Here is a 24220-nt window from a genome sequence, read left to right on the forward strand (position 1 = left end):
GACTGGAGTCTCGGGATGGCACCTGCATACAAATACAATACAACCCGCAAAATACTGCGCGTTGTAACACCCCCCCACACAAGTGTGAACCTACCACATTGGTTCACATAATTTAACAAAACAACAAAAAAAAAAAAACAAAGTAATCCTTTTCAGCTATGTGAAAGAGCGTCCGCAACAATATTAAGCACACCCTTCTTATGAGTGATGACCAGATCAAAACCTTGCACAATCAGGGCCCAACGCATCAACCTCTAATTAGTATTGCGCATTTGATGCAGGAAGTCTAAAGGGTTGTGATCCGTGGAAACATGAACTAGAGCACAACTGTCACCGAGATACACTTCAAAATGCTGTAAAGCTAACAGCATGGCCAGTGCCTCCTTCTCAATTGTAATGTAGTGAAGTTGATGTTTTAAAAACTTCTTGGAAAAGAAACACACAGGGTGCTCCACCCCATGATCATCCTCTTGGATGAGTACCGCACTGCCACTAGCATCTACCTCTAGCTTGAAAGTTTTGCTACGCTCGGGAGCAGCAAGAACGGGGGAGCTGGTGAGTAGAAGTTTCACCATATCAAAGGCAGCCTGGCACTCTGGGGACCACTTAAATAGGACACTTTTACACAAAAGATTTGTGATGGGTAACACAACATCTGAAAAAAGAGGTCTCGTCTCGACTTGTGAACAGGGAAGGTATTAATTGCCTGTATCTTAGCATTCAAAGGCTTGACTATACCTCGGCCCACTATTTTACCAAGTTAAGAGTCCACCCCATTGCCAAACTCACATTTGTCCAAATTCAATACTAAGAAGCCTTAGCAAGGCACGTGAATACAAGCTCCAGAAGGTTCAAGTGGTCTTCCCAAGTATCAGAATACACCACCACATCATCAAGGTAAGCAGCACAGTTCAAAACCCCTCCTAACACCTGGTTCATTAGCCTTTGAAAAGTCGAGGGTGCATTCTGGAGACCAAAAGCCATTACTGTATACTGGAGAAAGTTGTCTGGGATAGCAAAAGCAGAGATCTCAGATGCCCGAGGTGTGAGGGGCACCTGCCAATAACCTTTTAGAAGATCTAACTTAGTCGTAAACAGTGCTGTGCAGTGTGGAAAAAGTGTTTGCCCCTTCCTGATTTCTGGTTTTTTTTTTTTTTTTGGCATGTTTGTCACAATAATGTTTCAGATCATCAAAATCATTTGAATATTATAAAAAAATAACACAAGTGAACACAACATGCAGTTTTTAAATTAAGGTTTTTATTATTGAGGAAAAACAAAATCCAAAACTACATGGCCCTGTGTGAAAAAGTGTTTGCACCCCTGTTAAAACTGGTTTATCACACCTGAGTTCAATTTGTTTAGCCACACCGAGGCCTGATTACTGCCACACCTGTTCGCAACCAAGAAATCTCTTAAATAAGACCTGCCTGACAAAGTGAAGTAGACCAGATGATCCTCAAAAGCTAAACATCATGCCGAGATCCAAAGAAATTCAGAAACAAATGAGAAAGAAAGTAATTGAGATCTATCAGTCTGAAAAGGTTATAAAGCCATTTCTAAAGCTTTGGTACTCTATTGAAACACACTGAGGGCCATTATTCACAACTGGCAAAAACATGGAACAGTGGAGATCCTTCCCAGGAGCGACCAGCCGACCAAAATTACCCCAAGAGCACAGTGTCAACTCATCCAAGAGGTCACAAAAGACCCCACAACAACATCCAAAGAACTGCAGGCCTCACTTGCCTCAGTTAAGGCCAGTGTTCATGACTCCACCATAAGAAAGAGACTGTGCAAAAATAGTCTGCATGGCAGTGTTCCAAGACGAAAACCACTGCTGAGCAAAAAAAACATAAAGGCTTGTCTCAGTTTTGCCAGGAATCATCTTGATGATTCCCAAGACTTATGGGAAAATAATCTGTGGACTGGCAAAACAAAAGTTTAACTTTTTGGAACTTGTGTGTCCCATTCCGTCTGGCGTAAAAGTAACACCGTACCAACAGATGTTCTTTTTTCAGAAAAAGAACATCATACCAACAGTAAAATATGGTGGTGGTGGTAGTGTGATGGTCTGAGGTTTTGCTGCTTTAGGACCTGGAAGACTTGCTGTAATAAATGGAACCATGAATTCTGCTTTTTTCAAAAACATACTGAAGGATAATGTCTGGCCATCTATTTTGTGACCTCAAGCGAACTTGGGTTCTGCAGCAGGAAAATGGTCCAAAACACACCAGCAAGTCCACCTCTGAATGGCTGGAGAAAAACAAAATGAAGACTTTGGAGTGGCCTAGTCAAAGTCCTGACCTGAATCTTATTGAAATGCTGTGGCATGACCTTAAAAGGCGGTTCATGCTCAAAACCCTCCAATGTCGCTAAATTACAACAATACTGCATAGATGAGTGGGCCAAAATTCCTCCACAGCGCTGTAACAGACTAATTGCAAGTTATTGCAAACGTTTTATTGCAGTTGTTGGGTGGCCCAACCAGTTATTAGGTTTATGGGGCAAACACTTTTTCACACAGGGTCATGTAGTTTTGAATTTTGTTTTCCCTCAATAATAAAAACCTTCATTTAAAAATTACATGTTGTGTTCATGTGAGTTATCTTTTACTAATATTTAAATTAGTTTGATGATCTAAAATATTAAAGTTTGCCAAACATGCAAAAAAAAAAAAAAAGGAATCAGGAAACACTTTTTTTTTTCACACCACTGTATGTATGTATGTGTGTGTGTGTGTGTGTATATATATATATATATATATATATATATATATATATATATATATATATATATATATATGAATTAATACCAGTGCAGATGAGATTGGCAGTATTAGAAAATGTTATTTGGACAACGTAGATCTTAATATAGAAAACAGTTTATTTACACCACAGCACTGACAAAATACATAAATAACTTTGCAAAAATAGGGTAATTACTGCTCAGATATTTAGTATCTGTATCTTTATAGTTATAGCAATCTGTGTTATGTAAATGGGATTTAGCTTTAAATACAAATTAAGTATAAGAATTCAGTAATGGCCCAAATCACCAGGTGATTCTGTTCTGTCCGGGTGAAGGTAAATGTAATCATGGTCACACACACCTTTGCTTTGTATTGTTACAGGCATTATCACCCCAATTATTGGGTGATAGTATGATTCAAAAGCTAATCATGGTTACGTACACCTTTGGTCAGAGACTGTCCTTTTCTAAAGCCATTTCTAAAGCTGTATCACGGTATCTTGAAGTGGAATCTGGGTTGAGACAGTTTACAGTTTTTCTCACATCCGAAAGATCCAGTTTTCTGTGAAACTCAAGAAGCACAAATATGGATGGGACTGTAATTAATATAACCAGTCTGTTACAATGGCTTAATGCTGCATTTGGCATGAACAGTTTTGCCTGCAAGTGTCCCTCAGAACACAATTGATAATTTTACAATGATGGAACTATAATTAATGGACATCTGGTTACCCAGATCAGTTTGGTTTCCCTTTTGAGACTGGTTCTTTTCAAGATTTATTCCTCATACTATCTCAGAGAGCTTTTATTGGCCACTAAGTTATGATGCTAAAATGAATAGTCTCTATAATCTTTTTAATTCTGTGTAGCTGCACCCATCTTGTTTCAGTTTTTTTTTTTATATCTCACATATTCCTAATTAATAATTTTGTAGTAAATTAATTCCTTTAAGCCTGAGTATATCTACAAAACATTAAATATTTTTTATTTGTATTCCTCTTATTAACTGGGGTTAGCTTAATCTAGATCTATAACAAATTGTCTTTGTATTTCATATTTCAACATTTCAGCCTGAAAATAAACATGTAGCATTGTACATTTTATTTAGATGAGTTAAGGAAGGTAAGACATTACAATAATTATTATTTTAAAAATTATAAAACAAATTACAACACGTACTCCTCTTTGCATGCCTTTTTAAGCTGGTAGGACAGTATCATACTTTGTTTGGGTGTGGAGTTACACCCAAGCACAGATAAGCACAAAGGCATTTTTACATTTCTAAATATTCTGAAACATAATAGGTACATCCTTAGTGCATCCAACTAACAGCGCTTTAAATTATAATTAAAACAGAAGAAGAAGAAAAGCTGTTGTTTTTTTTTAGCAGTATATAATAAATTATTGGCAGCCTACATTATAGAATGACAGAATGGTTTGTATTTCATTAAATCCAGCTTTCTCAGTTCAGTTCAGACTTGATTTGGCTGTTTGTCAGGTGGAATGAATGGCATGTCACTAGCACTTGTAAAAGATGTTAAAGATAATACTTGCCTTTTTCAGTGGAAAATGCATAGCTATATTTAGCATTTCCAGACTGTTTATAGCTGAGGCTAAATGTTTATGTACAACTAGGTAAAAGATATTCAAACTCAATTTTTTACATTTTATGTTGCCCTACAAGTCCTGTGTTGTCAGTTACGGTGTCTAATTTATATCTACAGGAGGTTGTTTTATAATATATATAATAAATATAATAATAATATAATAAATAAGAGCCATCTTAATTACAGATTGGTCAAAATGTAGTATTTGATAGTATTAATTTTAATATTATTTTGTATGCTCTTTGCTTCTGACAAATCTGGTGTAACTGTAGAGACACACTTTTTAATTCAGTCACACAAATTGCATGAGTGTGAGGTCAGGACATTATTATGGCTTACCAGTCTTGGAGTTGGGGCATTCGCGCTCCACACTTTCAGGATAATGTGAAGTAGAAATCTCTAAATAGTTGATGTACATATTTGGTTCTTGATGCCTCTAAGTTCTCCAATGTTGTTTTGTCTTAGGTTTCAGTTGAAACTTTTGGAACAGTTTATCAATTGTGCCTCTTTTGTGAATTATGCAATGGCTGTGTGGTCCAATGATTTTTATATTACCTCATGGTACCATCAGTTGTTTGGAAATTACTCCAAAGGACCCAAACGTGTAGTGCTCTTGACTGATTTGCTCAGATTCTTCCATGATTTCAACAGCAAAATAGTTAAATAGTGCACTATTTCTAAAGCAAGACCTTTAACTTAAAATTATGAATAATTTTCTGAATCTTGTAGTCTGTTTAAAGAGATTGTGTATATAAACATTTGACCCACTGGTATTCTTATAAACTGAATTATAGCTTAAATAAATCTGTCTGAATTTGATTGTTATAAAATGACCTCTAATGTGAACAATGTGGATTTGTGATGTGAGAAAGCGCCGATTAGATGTTATAAGATAAATGTAAATTTTTGTCCTTAACTAAATAATGTATAATTAATGTATAATAATAACTAAAGTAAATGTGTATTTAGATGCCAGCTCTTATATTGTGTAATCAGACAAGTTGCATTTTGTAAAATAGCAGAAAGGAAACATCTGTCATGTTTCTTACATAAAAGCACCTAATACTATATGACTTTAATAAGAGCCCAGGATTTAAAAATATGTTGCAATGCCAAATTCTTTAAGCTGATTATTTCTTAAAGTATGCTAATGGTATTCAACTTATAGTACAAATTTACATGATTCTATTCTTTGTTCTTTCTTTTGTTTACTATTATACAATTATCTTTGTGCATTAATAAAGATGTTAACAGGTTACATTTTTAAGATGTATTTAAATACTATCAGCTCTAAATATGAATTGGCTGGATGATATATGGTGCAGTTCTACAAGAATTACTTTTAAGAAATATGAAACACATTACATTGTGACTTTGGAGTTATTTGCAGCAAGATAGATGACTGAGAGAGAGATAAATCTTTTATACCAGTAATGCATTATGGATTTAAATATTAGCACAATGAAGCATTTGCTGTTTTAAAAAAATTTATTAGTGCAGAATGTACTATATTTATATATAATTACATACATCTTTGCCCAAAAGGCTTAATTTCATACATTTGTTCAGTTTTAAAATGTGCAAGTAAACCAAGTTGTTTTTTGTTGTTGTTGTTTTAGCAGTGTGGAATGGTGGCGCTGTAGTGACTTAGCCTTATGGGCAAAAGCTTAATGCTTTGTACAGGGTTATTCAGTACCGCCCACTCCACCTGAGCCACTGGATTAGCAAGACAGAGAGGGAGGGCAAAAGAGAGAGAGAGAGAGAGAGAGAGAGAGAGAGAGAGAGAGAGAGAGAGAGAGAGAGAGAGAGAGAAAGAAAGAAGGAGGAGGAAGGGAGGGAGTGCCGTAGGTTGTACAGACTGCCATTATGAGGAAGTAAGTATAAGTAATAGGACACCTGGCAGTACAGTCTCTTCCCATGGAGCTGAGAGGGGGGGAAGTGTAGGTAAACCGGTGTGACGCATTCTAGACCGAACCTCACTGATATTCACAAAGACAGCGCTAAACTTTCTTTGGTAGACACACAGACTGTTAAATACTTTCAACAAGAAAGAAGAAAGCACAGTGCCAAGAGACTACCATGCACTGAAATTTTATGCTGAGGACAAATTGGACTACACTTGCTGGAGAGAAGTATAGCTTTTTAGCTTCCAGAAAGATTCTTTAAACTTCCAATGTTTTGTAAACAAGCAACATGGCCAGGACTGTCAGTCGGTTTTAACCTAATTTACAGCACTGGATGGTCTGATATTTGCTGGAAGAACTAAACATCATGTTGTGGTAAAGATTTATGTTTTTGTCTTGAAGAGGGCACAGCTCGAATACAGCTTTACCTGCCAAAAGGAAGCAAGATAAGAGGGAGCTTTATTGAGGCTATAATCGAAACACTCAAGAAGGCAAGAAAAACAAGCGGATTTGCTTTCACAAAAGACTTCTGTTTTCTGACCAAAATGTCACACTGGTCTTGATCACACTGAATGCATACAAAAGAGTGATTGAACAGTTTTATTTTTAAGTGGATTAAAGAAAGCTTTAAAATTCTTGTAATGGATGGGGACAATTCATGTGGGTCATTAATCCATAAGTTATTAGCCTCTCCTAGGTTTGCAAGAACAGACTCTCAGCAGCAAGCAGGGGAGAGCGCTGTGCTTAAGTCATTCCAGACATTGCCTGAAGAAGAGTCATTTCCACACCCTGCTAACTATGGTGATGTTAATAACAGCTTTCTTAATGTTCCTCCAAGTGCAGAAATGAAACATACTCTCAGATCTGGGCTAACAGTTAAACAGTTCAATACTGAGTACTATAAGGAGGAGAACTCTCTCTTTCCAAGTTGGAGAAGGCCTTTTTCTTCTTCCATTAATGTTTTTCCAGACTCAGATGTGGTTCAAGTCACCAGAGTGGAGACCTACAGTGACAATGAAAATGAGGAGGAAGATGGAGGGAGTCTTGGCCAGCATGAAGAGTCTAGAAATCATCATGCAAGGGAGAGTGATGTGTCTAAAACAAGTTTAAACTTTCCAGTTCTCACAGATAGAAGCGATTTGGAGTCTACAAGTAAAGATGGTGTATCTATTCTGAACAGGACATTTTCCAATAAGAGTTCTGACAGTCAGCAGGACTCTTCTCCATGTAAAGACCTTCTTGGAGATTCTTATCTATATAGTGGAGCAGACAGCAGTGGAGTAGAAATGGGTTTAGATATGTCATCTGCCAAAGATCACATATTCAGGGAACAAACCAATCTAGTTTTGCCTGGAGATTATAGTGCTGATGGACATACATTTTCTCCATCCAGGACTGAAGGCTCTCTTCCTGTTTCTCCATCTATGTCTGAAGACTCTGTTCTTCTTTCTCCTGGCAGGACTGAAGATTCTTTTCCTATTTCTCCATATAGGACCAAAGTCACTCTTTCTGCATACAACACTGAGGACTCTCTTCATGTGCCTTCAGCTTGCGAGTCTTCCATTAAGCTAACATTAGACTCTCCAGCTATACCAACAACAGATGGAAATGCTTTGGACTCCTCATCGATTTCAGAAAAGCAAGGAGACAGGAGTTGGGGAACACGAAAATTTAGTTTCACCGGGTCAGAGTCTCACAGCCCAATAAACGATACCTTTCCTATCTTAGCTCTTCAACCAAAGGACCCTTTATCCTTGGATCAGAAAGAGTCCCTAAATGATGTCATGCCAAGTGCCACTTCTCCTTCACAAGACATTAAAGAGGACATGTCTGCCACCAAGAAAACCACCACAAATCATTCCACAACTCTCTCTCCCAAATCACTCTCGTTAACATCCAAGGAACCCTTCCAGTTGCCAGCCCTTTTCAGTGGTTTACGGGTACTAAAGAAAGGTGCTGTAGGAGAGGATAGAGAGACTCTGTCTGAGATCAAGCAAAAAGATACAGATCGGGCATTGCTGAGTCTTAAACAGCATGTCAACAAAGCTAAACTGAAACAGCACCAGGCAAGCACTTCCACACACAAAAAGGGAGCTGATTCAAAAGAAAAGGCTGAGTCTAAGAATCAGTGGCGCGGATTGATATATTTTGATGACATCCGCAGTGAGGAGAGTGCAGAAAAAGGCCCAAAGGACACAGAAGCCCTTAATACAGGAGACAAAGGATTAGCAAAAGATACAACAGGAGAGTCTTTAAAGTTTTTGTCTAAGCCCTTATTAAACAACACTGTAGATGTTTCAGTGGATTTAGAGGCTGTCAAGAAGAAAATAAAAAATGAAAGAGAGATGCTGAAATCCATCTTTGAGAAACCTATAACTAAATCACCTAGCATTGACAAGAGTCCAGGAGAAGGCAAAGTATGTATCACTTAATTTATTTTCCAGTACGAATGACAAGTTTATAGATCCTTGAATTGCATCCTTAGTTGCTATAAGCTATGGCCACTGCCCAGGCTAGTTGTAGTCATCAGTCTATGATTACTATAGCTGGCCTAAAAGTCTATGATATTGTAGTTATATGACATAACTTTATTGTAATTATTACATATTCTAAACTTTGTGTCCTGTCTCTCAACCTACTGTGCATGAGGCAAGGATAATGAAAATAATCAGGATAATTGGTGTTATAAGTCATTAGGCACTGAAACTGGTGTTGAAATTGTTTCTGAAGCATTTTTCCTTTTTTTTTTGTATCAAGGATATAAAAAGACATTTATTGAAGATTGTTTTTTAATCCATATCAGTTTAAAAATGTAGTTATTATTTAATTGCTACATCACTGTGAGCTGAGGTGACCAGAAACCAAATAATGGAATATGGAACATATTTTTAATACAGAGTGGCCTATTCTTTTATTGTTTATCTAAATAAACAAGTAACAGGTATACTAAAATTATCCAACAAAGAAAAAAAAATGATTTGGATACTGTGGACGATTACTACTGCAAGCTGTCAAAAAAGAAAAGTAGTGGGGCAAAACATGGCATATCCAATTAAATACAAGTTTGTGTAGTCAAAGCTATATATTAGCTGTATAGGTGGCAACAAAGTTTTAAAACGTAATCTATAACCTTTTATAACATTGTCTTAACCGATTTCTTTTCTTCCAAGACTGAGCTGTCCTCCCCAGGAGATAATGATGACAGGACACCTGGGAGACTTCAAGCAATATGGCCCCCACCCAAGCCAAAGGATGAAGAAGAGAAAGTGGGACTCCGTTACACCGAAGCAGGTCAGATCATTTATCTATATACAGAAACATGCTTAAGACTTCTTTGACTGTTTGCTCTTACACCAGGCATTCTTCAGTCAAGACACCTCTCACATTATAATCTACTTCCATGTTGCTGAAAGCAGAAAAAAAACTTTGGATTCGAGTGGTAAAATCAATTGCTAAAAGAAAATAAGCTGGACAAAATCGATGACACCGTTGCATTTGATTATTTATGTAATATAATGCATTTCTGAACACAGTGCTAAATTTACAGGGTATTGTATCCAAATGACTTTTATTTTCTTTTAGAATATGGTAAATACATTTAAATGTTTGTTTCTCTAAATTACTTATATTTTACATTGAAAATGCATTGCATAGCTGAAAATTTCCCCTGCTTTTAATTAAAAGGAGTATAAATGCAAAACCAGTTTCACTGAGAAGTTCAGTGTATGTAAAATAGCCATAGCACTTTAGAATTGTAACCACTTGTGGAGTATAAAAGGAGGGGCAAAGGGGTAGAATAAAGGGCACATCTTTAGCCCATAGTCTACACCCTGCAATTACTGATGTGGCTATTGTGCATAGGCTCATACTCGACCATGTAGATAGAAATCACTGTTTAATTGGATTCTTTTAGTTGTAATTCATGTTTCCTTGTGCCTTCATGCCTTAGTAAAATTACATTGGTAAAAAAACACAATGGGGCATCAAGCATTTAATAAAATCATAATTTATTTTACTATATAAAAAACCTCTAACCTCTACACAAAGATGAAAACATTAAACATTTTGGAAAAATAGTAACCTTCTCTGTAGTCTATGATAACAATAATTAGCCTAGCAAATCGTGCTAACTATCATAAGAATGATAGTAACTTGTTTTGAATCATAGAAATCAGCCATTAAATATGATCACACTGTACTTCTGCAGACAACTTACAGCATAAGAAGTGAAAAATAGCTCATTATTATTGCTGTAATTGTTCATCATAAAATGCTTGTATGGTAATTGTTAGAATAATTACCATACAAAGCTCAAATCGGATTACTACTACTGGAATAATCTACTAAATTACTGATTTGTTGAAATATACCAAAAGGCTTCTTTGAGTCAAGTGGCATGGATTGATATCATGGCTGCATTTCTGGAAATATTTTAATGCTAACAGTCAGATCACATCAGCATGTGTGATGTATAAACTGGTTTAAAAGTCATTAATTCCCCTTACTCCACATTCCCTGGTAGACAAATCATCATCAGGTTGATGGATCATGATGGCATTTTTTTCCATCATTATTAAACACCAATGAGGGAATAGATTTGGTAAATCAGTCAAGTACAGTTCCAGAAACTTGTAGTAGCATTGACATGGTGCATCAAAAGTATTTTGATAGGTTTTGTGGTCCAATACCTTACTTAAACATGTTGTTTCCTTTAAATGTCACAAAACTGTAGAGTCAGTCTTTTTAGGCACAGGTTTGAGATCTGATCTGATAATGAACATGATGAAACTTTGTTTTGTTCCTGGATTTATTTAGTGATGATTTTCTTCTGGAAATCAGGAGAGTGTGGTGTTTTTCATTTGAGATTTGCTTAGGATAATATAGTGTATTTACATTAATAAATATATGAAATACTATTAATTCAATGTATTTACATAAATAAATAAATACATTAAATAATATTAATTATTTTCACGCTTATCCTTCCTGTCGGTGAAAGTATGATCAAATGTTTTTTGGTGGAGTGTCGGAGAATTCCCCTTGCTCTCTTTCTCTTTCTTTCTCTCTCAATTTATCTCCATTCTGCATGTGTGTCTGTCATCTCATACTTTTACTGTTTCTTAAGGAGATTGACAGAATTTTTTGCAACTCTACTCTTCTACTCTACACTTTTCAATTTGAACTGTTCTTTCAGAACACCAGGCTGCTCTTCTGCAGCTGAAGAGAGAATGTAAAGTGGAAGTAGAAAACCTGAAGGTAAGATCTACATTTTTCTTATCTTAGTTCCATTTAGAAAATGTAGTACGCTCAATAGGCACTAGATGTCAGCATACACAATTGATTCCACAGGTCATATGACAATTTGCTGTCTGCTCAGTCCTGATTTCCTGCACAAAACTAGTACAAGTGTGAGGTACTGCATTATAGCGCAGGAGTAATTATAGGTTAAAAAAAAATTATAGCCAGCAAATGCAGGTTCACGTAAAGTTTATTGTGCTATAGTAATCCACAGCAGGGGTTCTCACACTTTTTGGGGCACGGAAATCCTTTCAGGGGAGAAATTTTCACATGTATTCCAATTATAACATTATATTATTATAACATAATTACCATAATTTTTGTATTTTCAATTATAACAGTCATTAAGCATATGCTTGCTACAATTTGTACTCTTCGAGGCCATTGGATCTTTTGCAAAAAAAGATTTAACCTAAATACTTTAAAACTGAGATATCTTTTTAATGATTTTAATTAAAAATAATTAAATTTTTATAATAATTAATTTTATATTTAGCAAACAGCGCTCCACAGCAGAGGTTTACTGTAATGCTCTTTCTTTTTTTTCTTTTTTTTTTATTATAATAAAATTATATATAACGAATATTTAATAGAATTGTTATAATGAATTACACAATCACACAATATACTGTATCATTGCTACTACTGCATCTACCCTAGTAGTAGAAGTTACTCTCATAGAAGCTCTGGAGATGAAGTTCATGTGTCCAAGTCCCCTTATAGTAAGACGGCAAATGTGATGCACTACATGCATCATGCGTGCTTTGGTATGTTTTTAAAACTTATTGAATAGCTTTTAATAACTTTTGTGGTTTAATGTTCACAGACACTAGTCCATTTGAATGTTCACAGACACTAGCCATTTCTATCAAATTTGCTACATTGTGTGACGTTTCACGTTATACAGTTAGTTCAGTTGTTATGGCTGGATTTTAAAATCATCACAAAATCATAGTGTTCTAAAAAAATTAATTCTGACCCCCCAGGCTACAGGTCATAGACCCCTCAAGGGTCCGTAGACCATACTTTAAGAATGCCTGATTCATAGCACTAGCAGAATTAACTAAAGAAGCCATTCTGGACTTATAGTTTCCAGATGGAGGTCTATCTCCAGCTAGCTCCTCATATGAAACAAGATCAAAGTTTACAAGCTGGATGTGTCCTGACATTCCATCCATAGAAATTACAGTCAAAACCATTACTATTCTATATGGCAACTTTTTAAAATTATTTATTTGAGATACGCCAAAAAATAGGTTAGAATTAATTCCCATTGAATTCCCATTGTGCACCCTGTACTGATGTATCTGCTGTAGAAAAGGTCCAATTAATTGTTTATGCTGCTAAATGGCAATTTCAAATGCTTTTTTACAGAAATCTCAGGAGAGAGAATATTTCTGATACAGTTTTTTTTTTTTTACATCCTTTCTTTATGTTCTAAAAGTGATTTACATATGTAATGACAGACATTGACACATTAGAGGTTAGCACTCCGGTCTGGTTTTCTAAACAAATTAAGCCAGATTGAGTAGACCTTGTCAAATATGTTTAGATTGTCAGCGTGCATTGCTCAATAAAACTGTTTTTCACAGTCACTGGTGTTGAACTCAAGCCACCCATATGAAATAAAATTGCTTTGTTGAAGTAACTGTTAGTTTTAGTCTTTTGGGAACATTATTGTGTGTAACGCTATCCATGCATTATTTGTTATAAAATATTAAACTATTAATTGAATAAATATGCCTGCCAAAATAAGCCATTAGAGAGGCTTCAAACCATATGTTCTGTAGCATTTATTTTTTTTGCAGTCTTTTTACGTGTCATTGAGGATGATTAATGTTACCCTATGTAGCCACATCTATTGTGTCATAGCATGTTGTTTGTCACAGGCCCATTCGGTTTGAGGGAAAACAAAATGGAGATGTTTAGCACTGACAAGCAGAGCGCTGAAAGACAGAAACATGCCTCATTGGGTTCTTCATAGACTACATTATAATAAGAAACATGTGGAAATCATATAAAACATTTGTTGTTTTTCACATTTCAACAGACCAAAAATATTTTTGCATTTACTTTCATGGTTGAAACTTGATAATATTACCACAGAGCCTAGAAGAGTAGGAAGCTGAAGCAACTTGAATTGATATAGCCTGGAAGTGTTAAAAATTACTAAAACGTCAATTTTGCACTATGGGTGATATTATCATATCATTTTAATGAAATATTGTTTATCTTCTATAACACTATATGATAGTGTTTTAATGGCAGTTTGTAAGATAAATGTTTTATTTTATTTTTTTAATTGTTTTAATTGCTGCATGATTTATAAATCTTCATGATCATTGCTCAAGCAGAAAACAGGATTGCATTAGCAGAAACATTATTTCTAGGCCTTCCTCTAATTAATGTGTTTTAGATGAATGTCTATTCTGTCATATTCTGATGTTTCAATTGAAAAAAAGTTTTACAGATTAGAACTGTCAGTAAAGTCTTCACACTGTAATAATGTGTAATTTTTGTTTTTGTTGGCTGGCTTAAGATACATTTCAGGTTCATTGGACTTGTTATACTACTAGTAGACTCCTAAAGATCTGGTGATCTTAGTTTTTAAGTAATATTTCATGTATTAGCCATTTTCTTAATGCTTAGTTGCTTTATGACATGAATGATTGTCATTACATTATCACTCTCTACTAACACGAATATCTGTCAAATATCTATACCCGCATACAATTCCAGGCTGAGTTTGAGCTCAAGGTCTTCCGTCTGCGTGGAGAGCATGCAGTGTCTATTTCCCGGCTGCAAGAAACCATTACTAAAATTGAGCAGGACCAAGGCTATACACGGGGCAAGCGAAAAGTGCGTGATGCTTGTGTGTCCACAGAAGATGACGCATCCCTCAAAACATATCGTAATGTTTGCATACAAACTGACCGGGAAACTTTTTTGAAGACTCCAGAAAGTGAGAGCACCAAGCCTGTTCAAAGCCTGCCACGAAAACTTGACCTAGATTCAATCACCCAGAATCTAGGTGTGGTACCTGGAGCTCCACCTCCACCACCTCCTCCTCTGCCTGGCCAATTACATGTCCCACCAGCTTCGGGTCCAACACCACCGCCCCCACCACCACTGCCACCTCCGCCCCCACCACCACCACCACCTCTACCTGGGTCAACAGCACCACCCGCTCCACCTCCTTTACCTGGAGCTGGAAGTGCACCACCCCCACCTCCTCCACCCCTTCCTGGAGCCGGTCCTCCTCCTCCTCCTCCTCCTCCACCTGGTATGCCTGGAGCACCACCCCCACCTCCACCCTTTCCAGGGTTTGGCCCCCCACCTCCTTTACCGGCCTTTGGGACACCGATGGAAAAAAACCCACGCAAACCAGCAATAGAACCTGCATGTCCCATGAAGCCTCTCTACTGGACTCGAATTCAGGTTCAGGACAGCAAGTAAGGACACTTAAATATCTAATTTTGAAAGCACACACACAGACACAATAATGTGTACATACCTCACAAATATTAGGGAAAATGGACTACTTGTTTTAAAGTGCCTGTAGTTTATACAGCTGGAGGGCTTGGAGTGCAGCACAGGAGTTCTATGGACTCCTGTTACAGTAAGTAGGATTAAGACATGATCTGCACTGCCTTAGTGTCCTTCATCACTCAAGTCTAGAAGTATCAGGGCTAAACTCACTTTTCGTGTTAGTCATCAGTGCTAAAGTTTTATTTATTTTTTATACATAGACATATAAATATAGATTTGTTTTTATGTGTGTACTGAGAACACATCATTACACCCCATAAATCATGATTTTAGTCTTCAACGCTAGTCTTTGAGTTTGCACTCCTCACAAAGAAACCTTCAAAGGTAAAATTTTAAAATGTGTAAACATTGGCTCATCTCCAGCGAAATACTTTCAAGTTAAGGAAAGAACTAAGATGCATTAGAGCTTTTTAAAGCAGTGGGACAAATGGTAGGCAAAGAGTAAAATTCCCATCACATCCGTTTTAACAATACTGCTGGAAACCAGTTTCTCCAAATGCTTCAGATTAGTCTCACTTTTCCTTAATTGAATCACTGGCAGCATGGCTGATTGCTATGGTATTCTATCCGTGACCAACTATTTGACCCTTTTATGTACTTTAAAACCTCGTTTCTCGCTTGTAAAATCTTTTACTCAATCACAAACACACCCTGCCAAAGCTCTCCTTAATGTCAAGGCAGCTTATTATGTGAGGTAAACTCTGCTCAGATTATATCCCTAAAGCTTCAAATAAACAGAATTGAATTAAAATCTTAGGTTTATAGCAATGAGTTTATTCTGATATGTAATCATCTACAGTATATAGTAACTGCTCCTTTACAGTTGTTTGCATGGCAGAAGTGCTACATAATCTAAACAGGTTTAAAAAGCATGCTGATTTGCATGGTGAGGAATTGAGTAAGAAGAAAGAGGTTTTTATTTAATATTTATAGAAAAAGTTTCAGTTGTAAAAAATTCTTTTTATTTTTTACCATTCAATGCATTTTGCACTCTGTCTTGTGAATAGTCTTGAACCCACATTCTTTACACAAATTATAACAATACATCCTAAAAAATTGGTTCCATTAAACTGTCCTATGTGGCATAAGATTTATGCCTTTTTAAGCCCTCTCTGGCTTTTCCTCAGTCAGGAGCACTTTACATGAGCAGATGGAGATGAACTGCTGTATTATCTGAGGTTTTGATTCCCTCCCCCCCTTCTGGAGGAAGAGACAAAAAGGAAGGTAGCAGAGTCAATGAGGGCAATGTTAGTTTCCCCGCTTCTCCTGACTAGGCAGCCTGTTTGTATTAAACATGTTACTGAGCAACAGGCCAACTCAAATACCGCTCATTCATAATGACGCAGTCATTTTGGAGGAGACAGTGGTTCTGTCCAGACAAATGCAATGCTTCTGGAAGAACACTTGAATCATCTCTCTGTGACACGTGTGGGACAAAATCTTTTCAGAACCTTTTCTTTTTTATGCTCACTTTTACAAAAAAATCAACATTTCTCCTCATCTCGCAAAGCTTAAAAAATCTTTGGATAAACGTTTTAAGCATAAATAATTGTTGTTTACAGCAGGGAGTGAACACCATGCCTAATCTGCACTTTATAATCCTCCCTTACTCTGTCACAAACCGTTGTTTTTTTGCTGTCTGAAACGTAACATATCTCTACATGCTTTTTGTACAGTGATATGGCTGGTGTATCTCTTTTTCCAGTAATAACACATTGTGGGGCTCTCTGGAAGAGCCAGATATTGTTGACACGAAGGAGTTTGAAGAGCTTTTCTCCAAAGCTATGCTGCAGCCAAAGAAGAAGCCTCTTTCCGACACATATGAGGAGAAGCCCAAAGCCAAGAAGGTATGTCTTCTCCTCCCACTCCAACATGTTTGGACCAAATTGAGAGGTTAAGGTTTCTACTTTCATCCTGTAATGGCCAGTCATCAGTTTGAAGGCTTGTTATATTTGCTGTCCCTTAACTGAACTGGACACAAAAACGCACACAAAATATGCAGTATAGTCCTTTATTCCATATAATTAATAGAATGATGGAGTACTTTATTACTACCACTAGGGGGTATTTGGGGCTCATTTCAAATCATATTTCTGCACCATTATTCATTATTTCAGCACTTATTGATGCTGTCATGACACAGTTTTCCATCTTGCACTCTTTGTTTTGTTTTATGTTATACTTTTTAATGTTGCACACTGGCACCAACCCAAACCCAGTTCTTGTGAGCACATAAAGTATTTCCAATTCTGATTCCAAACAGTGTAATTGAAAACATGCTTATATTATACATTATACAGTTTATTTGAAGACCACTAGGCATGGCCCACAGCACTCTGCATAATTGCAGTTTCTTTACATTGTCCATGAAATATTTTAGATATAAAAGCTGAATATCTACATCTCATTTAAACACCTCTTCACATTTCTCCGTAACCAATTTCAAAGGCAAGCTTTTTCATAAAGTCTTTGACTTAAAACAATTACATTTTTTTTAGTATAATTAATAGAGTTAATAGGTGAAAAAAAAAACTTCTAAATCTCTAATAATAGCATACTGTAGTTCTTATTGCATATAATTCATATTCTAGTTCATTGTTCATATTTGCATAAAATATTATTTAAATGTTGCTGTTCTATACAAGGAATACAATACTTTGGCACTTGCTATTATAGGAAAATAATCACCTACAGGTGGAAACTGCACAACATAACCCAGTTATTGATTCTTTTCCTATAACAGCATACCCTGTTGTGTTTAAGTCCTCATTTATATGACTTGACTCATAAACACTCTGTTGTCAGGGTGTACATACAGACGTTAAGGCTCAACCAAAGAACCATTTAGGGGTATTGTGATGTTGCATTGTCACTGTGGTGCAGTTTGTGGTGTTTTAAAGGAACTTATAGTGCAAAAAAAACACTCTCTTGTCTATATGATATATTAATGGTAGACCAATATAAAAACAGACTGATATGTTTGGCCGGAACATTGAACGTTAATTCTGAAGACATCCAAACTATGAAAGAACATTAATGTAAATATGTAGTAAACAAAAACAGTGTTTAAATGTTTTTATATTTTAGATTGTCGAAAGTAGTTTATGCTCAAGGCATTCTCTCATCGGATTATTGAGGTAGTCACCTAGAATGGTCTTTCAAATATCTTGAGGAGTTTTCAGAGGTTTTCAGTGCTTGTTGGCTGCTTTTCCTTTACTCTCCTGTCCATCTTATCCCAAATCATCTCATCTAAATTTTGATTAGGGATTGTGAAGGCCAGGTCATTTGATGTAGCATTTCATCACTCTCCTTCTTGGAGAAATGTATTTTGCATAACCTGGAGGGTTGTTTATTATTGTACTGTTGGAAAACAAATGATTGTCCCACTAAGTACAAAACTTGTGTGCCCTCGATTTTAACTAAATCACCAACAGTGTTACCAGTTAAGCAACCCCACATCATCACACCTCCTCCTCTATACTTAGCTTGTTTGAAACCCCACATTCGGGGGAAAAATCCATTCAGCCTATGTAGTTCTAAAGAGGTTAGAAGCAAAAATCTGAAATGTTGACTCATCAGACCAACAGAGCACTGATGGATAAGGTGTGGGCAAATATTTGGTACTCTGTGTGTGTGTGTGGGTGTGTGTGTGTGTGTGTGTGTGTGTGTGTGTGTGTGTGTGTGTGTGTGTGTGTGTGTGTGTGTGTGTGTGTCAGAGGCAGGCCCTGCATTTCACACCTAGGATTTTAATGGTGTCATACCTAAATCAATTCACCTTTAAATAACATCATTATGACATCACAGTTATAGAAAATATCAATATTATACAAAAATGGAGTATAACAGAGCGTTGTATCATAGACAGGAATCTCATACAGCCAGAATGAATGCCATTACTAAAGCAAGAAACCCAATAAACACAAATCATCTCTAGCCGATTATTAACCATATAAAATGACCCAGGTTTTCTGTTGTTTTTTTTTTTTTTGCATGTTTCCACGCATTACCAGGGATTTAAACTTAAGGTAAACTGTATGTTTTTATGCAACTTTATGCAACAGGAACGAAAATTCAAACGTAGAAATGGTTCATGAAAAAACTTAACAACTGTTTTGAACTATTTTGGCTGACCTTTTCTCATGATGTCCATGATGTTTTTTCTTGAAAAGTATGTCTTGTCCTTGTGAGTATTTGCGACCAAATCAATTTCTTTTCCTCTGTCAACCAAATCGGATAAAAAAAAGTTATTTAATCCGCACCAATATATTTCATTTTGTGAAATTTGCCGCAGTTGCAGTTTGATAGCTCTGAGTAGCATGCTCTGACCATCCAATCAAAGAATGTGAAAATGCCAACGTGTTCTGATTGGTTCAAGCAACGTAGAGTTTATACAAAAAAAACACAATGCTCACAGTGCTGGCCTTACAGCAACTAATCTAATCTGAATTCTGCTGAAAAAATCAGCTGGAATCTGATTTTATAGAAACTCCAACATAAACAGGCACTCAGTGGTGTGGCTCCTAAATGCAGCATCTTTGAGAGCAAGGCTATGGTGAAGAGAATAGACTATTAGGAATAACTGAATACATATTGATGGACAAGAATATATTAAAACCTAAGTCAATATTCTGATAGAATTCAGGCCCACAAAGAAGGCCTTGCTGGCCCTAGTGGACCTGCATGCACACAGTATGCAGCATGTTATATCTGTCTCAATCAGCACACCTCCTAAAAGATTGTAAAGATTTAGACTGGTTTGAAAAGATTTTGGCTCCAACACTGACAATGATGTCCCATTTAACAAGTCAGCACTTTGCCTGGCATCCAGACAGCTCAGCTGGCCCTGTCTAGTCCTGCTTTAGATCCATACACATTCTCCTTCTGATCAATCAGTTGGGGCACCAAGTCGCCAATGTGTGCATGTCTGTTCACTCTGGCCTCAGAGGTGGCCTCAATGAATTTGATTTCAGACAGGCTGTGGTCTTTTCAGCTGTCTGTTTCCTAGAATCTCTACACACTGCAAGGCTAACACCTCATCACTCATCACTAGTTTGTTTGCTTTAACATACTGTATATATTCCACTGTTTTTGCCAATAATCTTGCTTTTTTTTACAGCAATGTTGCCGCAGTGTTATGTAAATTTGCTCTCTGTAGTGTATAATATTATAGCATAAATCTGTACCATATTTACTGTAAATGCAACATGTCTATGCAGTTTATTATATGCTCAAATTGCTTAGCATCACTGTTGGAAATGATCAGGAAGTTTCTGTTTGGTATGCCTTTTGCTCTTTTGTGTGTTAGCAACCTCTCAAGGAACAACAAATGGAAAATATGATATGATTGAAAAAATCCCTGAGCATAACTTTTCTAACTTCTCTAGCTTAATTTTTAATATTTAAAGTTCATTGAACTCAAATATTTTCAAAAACAAACTTTGAAAAGTAATAAGTAAGGACCATTATCAAGCTTTAACACTGTGTCAGATAAAAGTGACAGATGAACATTGGTGAGGATGTTCTTGGCAAGACCAAGCAATTTCCAAAAGGTCAGCTAAACAAAAGGAGCACGTTTACATCTCCATCTCTTTTTTTTTATTTTCAATTGTTTATGCTTCAAGGTATAAATAGTTTTCCTTCGTCATTCTTCCAAGAAATGATGGTGACCGAAAAACAAAAGATTTCAGGGTAAAAGAGTGGAGAAGTTTCAGGAGGAGGGGGTGGCTGACTCAGACAGCTAGACATGGCTCCTTGTCTGTTTCCTGCATTGGCCATCCTTACGCTGCAGTATAGGGGGAAAAAGCCAATAGTAGATAGCAGTCAGGTGTGTCAGGATTGGATCAATGGGATCTGAGGAACAATGTAGTGGACTGCAATGGGGTTTTGTGCATTGGCATCCTCTTTCATGAATACATTAGCAAAGAGTGATGACAGTGCTTGTGTGCATTACCAGCTCTCAAAGTGTTGCCAGATTGGGCCCGGGTCTCTTGCTTGAGGGTTTAAGGCCTTTTTTTTTGGTGGAAACTATATTCTGATCATTATGAAAGTTGGGTTTGTCCTTGTGGGTTTTTTGGTATCTTAGGTATCCCGACAACAATGCAGATATTGAATGTTTCCTCAAATTTTTTTTAAACTGAAACAAGTACCTCATCTTTCTACACAACTAAATGAGGTAGTTGTGTAAAGGGGGAAGGGAAAAACTAATTTGTTTCATGTGTCCCATTACACGTCGTGCATATTCCTAAGGCCTTCTCTCTTTCTCTTCATTATCATATGAAAGAAGGGGAGATGACATAAAGTAAAGGAAGTCTCTGTCATCTCAACCCACTGGACTCAACCTAATTGCAGGCATGTGGCTTCACTTGTGAAAAAGGCATGAACACAGCCTTTGATGAGACTTAAAACCTTGTTTTTTTAGCACATTTTTCTTGCTTTGCTGAGTATTGTTAAAAAAACAATGATGCATTATGTAAATTGTGTCCTAATCTATTTCCTTTCTTGTCATAGTAGAGGGCTTAGCATATGTAGCCTTAACACATAAACTTTACACAGCAGTTCTAGTCACTAGATTAATCACAGTTAATACACCGTTTGTTTAATGATAATGCTGGTCAAACAAACCAGTTTAATTGGTTCTGACTCACATGTTCTGTGATAATTTACAGGCACTATCACCTCATGTTTACTGAGCAGTTATTTTAGGATAGTTTTGAAGCCTGAGAGTGGGTTCATGATATTCAGCCAGTGGTTCTGGGTCAGGATGCTCTCTGGCAGAACTTTCCAGTGATTGTGTTATTTCAGTTGGTGTGTTAGTCTCAAGAATTTTGGCCTCAATATTTGCTAAATGCTGTTGATGGTGTTTAGTATTAGTAATCTTCACAGTTTGTGTAAAGAAAAAGTCTACATAAGTGTTGCAAAAGTCAAACATTTTACATGATTTTCATTTTGATTTTGACTTGATCAGCTGAATCATGAAATGAAGCACATGGTTCAATATGGCAATATGGGTTACAGTATATATATATTCATCCTTATGCTTGTTGCTTAATGTTTTCAACAAGGTGCATGTCACTTAGAAGTGTATCGGTACATGTATTCATACTGAAATTTTTCGCTTTCGGTTTGGTACACATGTCCTTTTTACGTGTGGAAGATAGAACATAAAATCTGAGTTCCTTCAGGAACAAGTAAGTGGCAGACCCGAAACTTGAAAACAAACACAACAATGGCAGGGGTATAAAAAAATTTACTAGAGTTAGCACAGGATGCAAGAGCTATGGATTCTTTACCGTTTTATGTCCAGCTTCAAGAATTCCTCTAAAAGGGAGAAAAACCTGACTTTCCACATTTTTAAGGGAGTGAATGAATAAAGGATGGAAGGAATGAAGAGATTCATTAAATTCTGCTGAAATAAGTAGAACAGTTAAGTAGATCATATCTTTAAAAAATTAAATATTAAATGTAAAACCTACACACACACTAACTTACACATCTGTAAGTTCATCCAAATGGGGTCTAACAAATGCAAACTATTTTATTTTCTCGTTTATTTAATTGTATGTAATCAATTTAATTTGTGCCAATACACCAGAAAACAGATACTGAACCCTTTCTCTAAATTGACAGCAAACAGTAAAGGTGGTTTCAAAACCTCACAAGGTTGTTTTCCCTGATTAGATCTGGGTAAAGCTGTGTCAGTCATGCCCCACTGATGCTAAAGAATTTGTTTCTCATAGTTGGCTTGGCAATGTCTGAGGATCTTACTGGAGAATCTGGGGTCTGAAAAGTGTTATTTGACCTTGTCAGCCTGTTACCAGTTATAGTATAAGCTTAATCATGTTTTATATGTTTCTTAATCCTATTCAATCAGCAACCTGCTACTTTCACAGTTAGATATTTTTGATATAATTGCTGACTTTTCTGCTGTGGAATTCATTTACGTTCCATAGATTCTTATCTATTAGTCATATTCAAGCTCTGCTAGTTTACCACAGTGCTTAATGTATTAGACCTGGTGAGCACTAGCGTCACTCAGTCATACCACAACACATGATTTATAAGGTTGGTTAGCTTTAACACTTTAGTTCATTAGAGGTGTTAAGAGAGGTGCTCTCACTTTTGCAGTGTCTCTGGGTGGGGAGACCAGTGTAGATCCCTGGTGACATTAATAATGAATGCAGGAGCAGCATGCCCACTTTGCTGGCTGTAATGCAATACTCACTTTAAAGACCCCTCTTGCTGATTCCCACTGAACGCCTTGCTAGCTCACTGCCTGTAAGAGTGTTCAATGGCTACCTAATGAATAAGTCTGAGACAATAACTTTAAAAGTGGGGCTTCAACTTGCCAAAAACTGTTTTGTCCTTTATGAGGATATTCACTCATATGTAATTGTGACCATGTGTAGGGACAAATAAAAACCGTGCAAATTTATAGTTTGTTATAAATGTTAGCCTGCTTGCCCAGAGCCAAAAGAATTTCTTTCATCATTCCATTTTGTTCTTTGTTTATTCCCAACTACATCCTAATTTTGACTATATTACAAAATGAAAGATTTTTTTGCTGTTTTATTTGTAATGAAATATGCTGCTGTATTTAAGCTTGAAAGTCTGATATGGTTGAATGATTAGGCATATTTTTAATCATATATTATTTTAAAGAAGTCTTGCCTGAATCAGTTATGTGGCATCTGGGTAAGACTTAGAGGTATGATTTAGGACTAGGATCCCAACAAGGAAAATTAGAGGTTTTTATGTTACTGTGGGCAGTGAGCAGTCAGAAAAGAAATCATCCCTAGTAACTGCCTGCTCAGGGCATATTTGCTTAAAATACTGTACTAGCTTGAATATATTTTTGAAAGCAGCTGATTTAATGAGAATGTATTGGTATTAAGTACAAAAGCATAATATGTAAGCAGGATTGGTGAAAAAACGGTGGTCTTTATTTCAGATCAATTATGAATTATACTCGTTGAAGCTGAAAATCTATCATAGCCAGAATTCACAGAAAATGCTGATATTTTTAGGTTTCTAGCTTTGACTAATGACCAATATTTCTACACTAGAAAATACATAGTTTCTAAAATAATTTAATAGAAACCTTAAGAGGCCAGG

General features: G+C 36.4%; 1 protein-coding gene across 3 annotated transcripts in view; it reads left to right on the forward strand.

Annotated features, from left to right (window-relative positions):
- Positions 1 to 24220, forward strand: part of LOC310731171 (formin) — an 84375-nt gene that overhangs the window by 22431 nt on the left and 37724 nt on the right. For 2 of the 3 annotated variants that reach the window (XM_083550572.1, XM_083550573.1), the window contains exons 4-7: positions 9433 to 9553; positions 11457 to 11518; positions 14300 to 15012; positions 16815 to 16956. In XM_083550572.1, coding sequence (XP_083406698.1) covers positions 9433 to 9553; positions 11457 to 11518; positions 14300 to 15012; positions 16815 to 16956 — 1038 coding nt within the window. Of the gene's footprint in view, positions 1 to 4021; positions 8680 to 9432; positions 9554 to 11456; positions 11519 to 14299; positions 15013 to 16814; positions 16957 to 24220 lie in introns of those variants that run through there. The other variant, XM_083550574.1, reaches the window with a different exon arrangement.

The sequence above is a fragment of the Silurus aristotelis genome, assembly GCF_946808225.1.
Source record: "Silurus aristotelis genome assembly, chromosome: 9".
Lineage (NCBI taxonomy): Eukaryota > Metazoa > Chordata > Actinopteri > Siluriformes > Siluridae > Silurus > Silurus aristotelis.